Source organism: Nannochloropsis gaditana (assembly GCF_000240725.1).
Source record: "Nannochloropsis gaditana CCMP526 unplaced genomic scaffold scaffold075, whole genome shotgun sequence".
NCBI classification, from domain to species: domain Eukaryota; class Eustigmatophyceae; order Eustigmatales; family Monodopsidaceae; genus Microchloropsis; species Microchloropsis gaditana.
The window spans coordinates 38,772-46,579 of NW_005803878.1; the positions used below are offsets into that span (position 1 = coordinate 38,772).

At 51.6% G+C, this 7,808-nt stretch overlaps 3 protein-coding genes across 3 annotated transcripts; 1 reads left to right on the top strand and 2 right to left on the bottom strand.

Annotated features, from left to right (window-relative positions):
• Nucleotides 1-2,581: 2,581 nt before the first annotated feature.
• NGA_0547500 (short-chain dehydrogenase reductase sdr) lies at nt 2,582-4,091 on the bottom strand. The gene is made up of 2 exons (XM_005855900.1): nt 3,115-4,091; nt 2,582-2,776 (listed from the first exon to the last, which is right to left on the bottom strand). The coding sequence occupies exons 1-2, from the start codon at nt 4,072-4,074 to the stop codon at nt 2,651-2,653; spliced, it is 1,086 nt and encodes a 361-aa protein (XP_005855962.1). The 5' UTR covers nt 4,075-4,091; the 3' UTR covers nt 2,582-2,650.
• Nucleotides 4,092-4,444: 353 nt separating this feature from the next.
• On the bottom strand, nt 4,445-5,563 carry NGA_0547200 (uncharacterized protein). The gene is made up of 3 exons (XM_005855897.1): nt 5,170-5,563; nt 4,967-5,083; nt 4,445-4,811 (listed from the first exon to the last, which is right to left on the bottom strand). Exons 1-3 carry the CDS (start codon nt 5,545-5,547, stop codon nt 4,689-4,691), a joined length of 618 nt encoding a protein of 205 aa, XP_005855959.1. The 5' UTR covers nt 5,548-5,563; the 3' UTR covers nt 4,445-4,688.
• Nucleotides 5,564-6,440: 877 nt separating this feature from the next.
• NGA_0546400 (farnesyl-protein transferase alpha-subunit) lies at nt 6,441-7,269 on the top strand (the record flags this gene model as incomplete). Its single annotated transcript, XM_005855889.1, has 2 exons — nt 6,441-6,842; nt 7,058-7,269. 2 exons carry the CDS (start codon nt 6,441-6,443, stop codon nt 7,256-7,258), a joined length of 603 nt encoding a protein of 200 aa, XP_005855951.1. The 3' UTR covers nt 7,259-7,269.
• Between the last annotated feature and the right edge of the window lie 539 nt (nt 7,270-7,808).

Below are 7,808 nucleotides of genomic sequence, written 5' to 3' on the forward strand. Positions count from 1 at the left end.
AAACGGCCAGCCGTCAAGGCCCCCCAGAAGGTTGCCACCACAAAGGCGGCGGCTTCTTTCTCCTTGACCGCCCCCTGTAATAACAACACGGTAGCGATCCACCCCCCCACACCAACCTCGGACCCGGTGTAGAGGAACAAAAAGCAGGAGAGCAAGCCCCGATAGAGGTTCCCAATCGCCTCCCCTTGAGGGGGGGAAGCCTCTGTTTCGAGGCTTTCCTCCGGGTCGTTTTCCTCCGACGACGTACTCGCCGCATCTTCCACAGGGTTCCCCCCACACAAAATGATCGCACGTCGTTCCTCCACTTGCACCCGCGCCTCGTCCTCCTGCCCTTCCTCGAGTCCCTCCAAATCTTCCTCTTGCCCTTTCTCCTCTGTGTCCCTGGCAACTTTGTCATTTTTCTTCTGCTGCCGCCGCCTTCGTCTTCTTTCCTTCCCTCCCCATACTATCTCCTCCAGGGTCACGCCCGCCACGGGCAAAACGGCAACGGTGGAAAAAATCAAAAATGCGTCCCGGTACCCGATTCCGCCCACTGCCACGGGCCCCAACACAGCCCCGACCCCAAAGGCGGCGTGCAGCCCTTGCATGTAAGGATCGACCGCTTTCCCCCACACCTCTACGAGCACGGCGTTGCCGGTCACCACCACCCCTGCCAAGGACAGTCCCTGGAAGAACATGAGGGCGAGGAGCGGGGAGATGGTGGGGGCGAAGACGACACTGAAGGTGACGATGCCGGCAATGGTGGTGCAGAGCGTCATGAGGAGGTATTTGGGCAGGTATTTGTCGAGATAAGGCATGGAGAAGGAGCCCACCAGGAAACCAAGGCCGCGACTCGTGAAGACACCGGCCAATTTGGTTTCGAGGAGGCCAAGTTTTGAGGCTAACGAAGGGACAGAGGGGCCAATTATGCCGCCTAGGCCCCCTAAAAGGAGGAAAGCGATGCACGCTAGGATGGTGATGACGGTGCGGGAGGGCGATATATCGGTACCAGAAGTCGGGTTGGAGGATGCACAGGCCTTCAGTGGGCCCTCTTTTGCTCTCGCATTCCTCTTGTCATCGTCGATGAAGTCTTGCTCGGACGACACCGATGGAGCGGAGGGGGAAGAGGGAGGCTTCTCGTCGTCAAAAACAACATCAGTGAAAGGCCCTGCCTCAAAAGCTGGGATGTGCTTCGTAGCCATGGAGCCAGCCAAAAGCTCCACCTCTCCGGAATCCATGATATGATCTCTTGTACTGCGGTCACCTAGTCGTAGACAGGGCATGTATTTTTGATTAATGTGCTGTATGAAATGGTTTCCACACGACGGACTTAAATTTAGGACGAACAACTGGGAGACATCATGTACGTCATATCTTAATGGCGGTGATCCAAACGCGACAACGACCATGCACTACAGCACATTGTGACACGCAAGTTCCAAAATATGCCCCGGTGCGGCACAATTCTGGAGGGTGTGCATGCATCACGAGCTTGCTCCTCACAAATTTCCAGTGGGAAGGCGGGGACATGCAGAAGAGAAAGGCGTTTATTGCAAGCGCGTATATGGGTCAGGCAGGACGAGGAACGTGGTATGTGACTACGTATGTCCTTTTCCAAAAAACTCGAGCCACATGAGACGCGGGTCCGCAGCATTTGGTTGGAAGTCAAATTCGCTCGTCAACGTTTATCGAATTGGACAGCACACGATGCACATTCAGTAGGTCCATCGAATGTCCTCCAGAGGATTTTTGGGGAAAAGTTGTGGTCAAGCTGGCTGCAAGCTTATCCACCATGCAAGGCGCTCGGTCATAGAAGAAAGTCGCTGGACGGAAAGACTTGATCGACTATGTCAAGACATAAAAGGCGCGCATTGCATGTAGATATGAATATGGAGAAGGCAAAAGAATGGTAGAAGGAGGATATTTCTGGTACATTCAACACGACGACGCTTCCGCAATCAGGAAAGGCTCAGAGGGGGGGGGCTACTTTGCTTCTCCCCAAAGGTTAGATTACTTGTCTGAAAATCTCAAGTCGAAGCATGGATATGCTTAACATTTTTATTTCGTTATGTACCGCGAAGTTTATAACTTGAAGCCGTTTATGCCAGAATTGTCCCTTTGAGATGTAAAAAGCAGACAGATCTCGAACGAAACGGAAAATCTGCCCGTGCAATCCCCCGTGATGCCCGCAGCACATACACGTAATTTTCATTCATGTAGCAAGTCTTTGTAGCAATACATATCTCGCTCAGTTACTGAAGTACTTCGCACTCAATACTCATGATCGATGGTGCGCAGGACAACAAGAGCATATGACACGAAATCTGGAGTGAGCATTCAAAAAAGGCTTTAAACTCATTTAAAAGCAAAGACAGCAAATTATCTTTTGAAGAATGTGCAATTTCTCTATGTGCACACATTATCGGGTCATGACTGTGCATGGCCTTCTCAACTGCACACGAGGAAACAATATTTCGAATGAAGTACCGCGGGCACTAGCTCCGCGTACTGCCAAGCATTTTATAGATGATATATTCTAGCATTATCTTGTACTCCATCTCCGTTTTCTAATTTACTTGCAACCGGTCAGTCCTCTTGTGGTGGCTGACAGTCCTCCACATGCCTCGTTTCACTTTCTCGCTCCCTCGTCCTCCTGCCTCTGATTGAGTCTTCAAAGGGCCCCTTTCTTGAATGGCGGCGTAATCATGCGGTCCATCAACCGATCGTTTAGAAGCCAAATGCCCCATCCTAGCCAGTAAGCAGGCGTGCCGTTCACATTTCCTACCAAATATCTGGTCTGAGGGTGCGAGGAGGGAGGGAGGGAGGGAGGCAGGGAGGGAGGGAGGAGGATAAGAGAGGGGAAACATTACCCCTTGCGACAAGATAAACGAGGGGTGACATGTGCCCTTTTCCAATCGACTGGACCCGACTAAAATCCAACAAAGTGGGCTGCCTGTCAACTTGCACCCAAAATTAAACAGAATAGTGGGCAATTAATGACAAGATAACGATTCTCCGCCGGCCTTTTGTTCGCGCCCGTGAGCATATGGCATGTCAGTAAAACCTTTCTTGTGGATAGATCCTAAAACAAGAGCTTCGTCTACCGCAAGCTCTCCGAATCCAAAGAAGACTTACCTTTGGGTAAGGACTTGTCAACGCGTGGTGAATCGCGCGAGAGCAGACAATGGGGTCGGAAGCTTTAGCAATAAGCGCATTCGTTTTATCGACCGTGTACAAATGTCCATAGAGGGCGCTGCATTCCTCTGGGAGCTCTTGCATGCGATGTTGGTGCTGTTCGTCCGCTTTCCCGAAGATTTCACTGCGGATATACCCAGGCTGAATGACAGATACAGACACCCCCAAATGTCCTAGCTCTACCCTAAGTGTATCACTTAAAGCCTCTAAGGCGAATTTTGTGCAGGAATACGTAGCTCCTAGGGGTCGAGTGACAATGCCAGCCATGCTACTGACGTTGATGATCCTGCCTTGTGGAGCTTGGCGAAGCAGGGGCAAAAAAGCTTGAGTGACCGCTAAGGGTCCGTAAAAATTGACCTCAAAGGTATTTCGATTGTGCTCTAGCGGAAGAAATTCGACGGGATCGGCCCCGCCTGTGACGCCAGCATTATTCACGAGGCCCAAGAAAGGGAGGCCGCCCCTCCGACTTAATTCCTCCTGAACACTCCGCACGGCAGCGGCGATTTGAAAAGGTTTGGTGATGTCTAAGATGAGGTAGTGTAAGACGCCTTGTTTTGCCGGGGATACCTTGCCCCGGCTGCGGCTTTTACTTGTTTGTTTGCTTTCTTCATCTAGGTAAGCTTTCAAGAGTGCTTCGCCATCTGCAGGTTTCCGCACCCCTGCGAAGACTAAAAAGCCTTGTCTAGCCAAATAAAATGCAGCGTGTCGGCCAATACCTGTAGAAGCTCCAGTGACGAGAACACCGCCGAGGGTTTTAGTGCTGCTCAATGTTTTGAGAGTGGGATAAGGCTTTCGGCTGATCAGGTAGACGACGAGAGGGAGGAGGAGAACGGCAAGCAGCATGATTCCAAACGCTAGGAGAACCCCGTACAAGCCGGAGATCAAATCCACGGAGGCCATTATATTATCTTTTTTTTGTGGTTTCGGGAACATTAGAACCACGACGGGTAATGGTGCACCCTACCCACATAAGCATCGGGTCAGGAACAGCAGTGGGAGGAGGTTGAAGTTTTTTGTCATGGGCCGATCCAGCTTACAAAAGACACATTAAAGTACTGAAGACTAAGCTGCGATTACTCTGAGAAATCCTTTCGATAAGAAAAGGTTTACGCAGTGGCTGGTCGGCAAAGGAGTGGCTGGATCAAGAAAGCAGGTTGCCAACAAATACTTGAAATATGACTGAAATTCCCATTAGCAAGATCGCACTTGTTTTCTCTGTCAGATCTCAAACGCGATGCTAAACGCAGGTAGAAAGCAATCTATCCCGATGCATAAATGCCGGACCATGATTGAGTTTTCTGCTCTTCGAATTTAATGATTGCTCAAATCCTAAACTGCGCTCTCTTGCAGCCCGTCATGTCTTATGTTCCAAAGCCCACACATTCGTCCAGCAGATTTGAATTTGTGTACAAACAAGAAAGAAGAAGTTGGAGAAGAAAGAGAAAACACACATTTCTCGCCGCTCTGTTTTCTTCCCTTCCCACCCCTATTTGTCTGCTTCTCCGCGCTTCTTTTCAAGGACACTGCCATTTCCGGCGATAGCGGTTTTCCAAATTCCTGATCATCGTGGATTCTCGCCCCTTGTATTTTCGCAAAATATCGTCCACATTCACTTCGCTCAAGCGGTCGGGGCTCACCTGGAACGGAAACATAGTGAACAGGGAAGCAAGGGCGTTATAGGTCGTCAAAGGGCCTTATAAATCATCCAGCGGCACTCCTTCCAAGGAATTCAGGGTCTAGCTATCCCTGCCTCCATCATTCTCTTGACATTTCCCTCCATTTCAAGCTTTACCTTGCGGTAGTAATTGGTTAAACACTGACGCATGTCTGGTTTGCGATGAAAGCGAGCAAACATAGGAAGCTGGAACAGGTAGTCAAACGCCGTGAAGATCGCAGGCCCCATCATGAACTGGTTGAGTGTAAGCAAGAAAAGAGGAGTTGCTCGCAACGGGTTCGTCGAGAATAGCCTTTCTCTATCTAGGTGAGGACACTTACCAGCAGAAAGAGGAGCGGCATCCACTTTATTCCCCCTTCTTTTTTAGCCTGCTTCTCATTCTCTTCCGCCAGAGCCATTTTCCTTCGTGCTTTCATTGCGGCTTTGACATTTGCCGCAACCTCTTTCTGTCCGCCGTCCTTGTCCCTGCTGCTTCCCTCGGCACGACATGTGGCTCCCGTCTTGGCCTTGGAAGGATCTTTCAGTGACTTCAAGGATAATCCCTGTGAGTGCAAATAATCCAACGCACTCATCTCGTGTTCGTCTGGCTCGTCTTCGTACTCCACCTCCTCTTCGCTCTCTCCATCGTCCATGACCACGTCGTCCGCCTCAGATGCCGCAAGGCCCGGTTTGCGTTGACGGATGTCAGGGGAGACCATGGTTTACGCCGGCTGTGAGGGGATGGATAGTAAGTCCAGTAGAAAAGTGAGACTTTGCCAAACCCCCTCCGTAAGGTGGTGGTGCGAAGGTATCGTGGCCTTCCGAACCCAAAGGATTTGGGGTAAGATGACCTGTGCGACATGTTGGGGGTCGTGTTCAGTGGGGCACTAAGCCATGCATCTTTGGTTAAACATTTGCTCTTGACCACTAAATCGACTTTCCGCAGCATTCAACACTACGTCTTGATAGAAATGATGATGAAGAACTGCTCGTCAGTCCAGGTTGTGCTTGGAGAGTGGTTCTTTTCTTGCAGGGCAAGATGGGATGGTTGCAGCAGTCTCGCGCGTCGAGGCTTCAACTTGCCATTTATTTTCCGCCTTTCTTAAAGTCATACTTATGTGTTGTTTTTGTTTCAGTTAGTGCGGCACAGTCTTTCTAGAGTAGAGTATCGGGTGGTCAGACGTGCATCGTGACCTTTTGCACGCCCTCGCGCGCTTGTTTTACAGGTAAGTCTTACAACTGGCAGAATATGCTCCTGGTAGTTAGCCGAAGGGCCTCCAGGCTACAATGTAGAATAAGCATTAGACCGCGATTCAAATGAGATCCACCAGCATCAATCAAGCTGTAAGGTGCACATACGTTGCTGATATCATACTGAAGGCGCTTCATGGGCGGACTTGACCGTGTGTTTATTTATAGGACTGCGTCTGGCATTAGAGCAGGCAATCAAAGGGACCATGTTCGCCAACCCAGTGCGTCTCCATTTCTGTGCTAATAGCCAGATTGAGTGTGAATTTCCATTGACCATAAATCTTGGCTGCGATTCCTGTACTTTTTGCTAAAGTGCCGTTCATAATTTTACCCGTCACCCTCCCCTCCTTTCTCAGGCGCAATGCCGACCTCCCCCCAAGCTATGTACGTGCCGTTTTCTCACCGTCTCGAATGGCAAGATGTCACGCCTATCCCGCAAGACGATCTCCCCGCGTCCTCCCTCGTGGTCCCTATCGACTATCCGGACGAGTACCGCGATGCCACGGAGTACATGCGGGCGGCTTTGGTCACTGGGGAACGGTCTCGGCGCGTGCACAGTCTAGCAGGGGAGGTCATAGAAATGAATGCCGCACACTACACGGCCTGGTGGCTGAGACGACGCTGTTTGGAAGCAATGGTAGCGGAAACAACAGCCCAGGACAATGCGGGGGATAAGGAAATGGATGAGGCCGTGGAGGAGCTTTACGATGCGGAGCTGGCCTTCGCCCTGCGTATTTCGGATGAAAACCCCAAGAACTATCAGGTGTGTATGCTTGCTCACGAGGCTCTCTGTAAGATACTGGAATGCCTGTGGCCACAAGCCTGACCAGGCGTGCAAAATGCTTCAGCTGTCTTCTCTTTTCCCTCCGTTGTTCCCTTTTTCCCTTCGCACGTCTTCTCCCTTCCCCCCTTTCCCCTTTCCTCCTTCCCTCCCCCGCCTCATGGCTTCCTTACAATAACAACCACATTTAATTTCAGGTGTGGTTTCACCGGCAGACCATTATTGCGGAGACTGAGGACCCGGCTGGGGAGCTGGAAATTTCGACGCGGGCCTTGAGGAAGGACGCCAAGAACTACCATGTATGGGCCTATCGCCAATGGCTTCTCAAAACCTTCCAGGCAGGCTGGGAGGAGGAAATGGCATTCGTTGACACCTTGCTTAAAGAGGACAGACGGTAAGCGTGGCCAGGGGTGGGGAGGCTGGGGTGGGGGTGCACGGGGAGAATAGGCGCGAGGGTCAGCCACGAGACACGAACAGGACGATCGCATGAAGGCCACTGGAACTTTTGGCGGGAAAGACGGATCCAGGGCTCGTCGAGAAAGAAGGAGGAAGGAAGAAGAGGGGTAGACGCTGGAGGGAGGCGAAGGGCAAGGACGGTCTCATACTTCCTTTTTTCCTCCCTCCCTCTGTCCCTGTCTGCCTTTCCCAGCAACAACAGCGCCTGGAACCAACGATGGTTCGTCGTGCACACCCACGAGCTCTCTCCTTACCATCTGGAGAGGGAGGACGGGAGGGGTGGAGGGAAAGCGGATGCCATTCGGGAGCGGGAGATGGCATACGCATGGGATTCCGTACTGGAGGAGGGAGCCGGCCTGGCGGGGGGCGGGGGCGGGGAAGGAAAGGAAGGTAGACTAGGAGATAATGAGAGTGCTTGGATGTATTTACGCGGATACCTGAGGGAAACGGGGTACCGAGCATCGGGCTGGCGGGAGCGGCTTGTGAACGCGG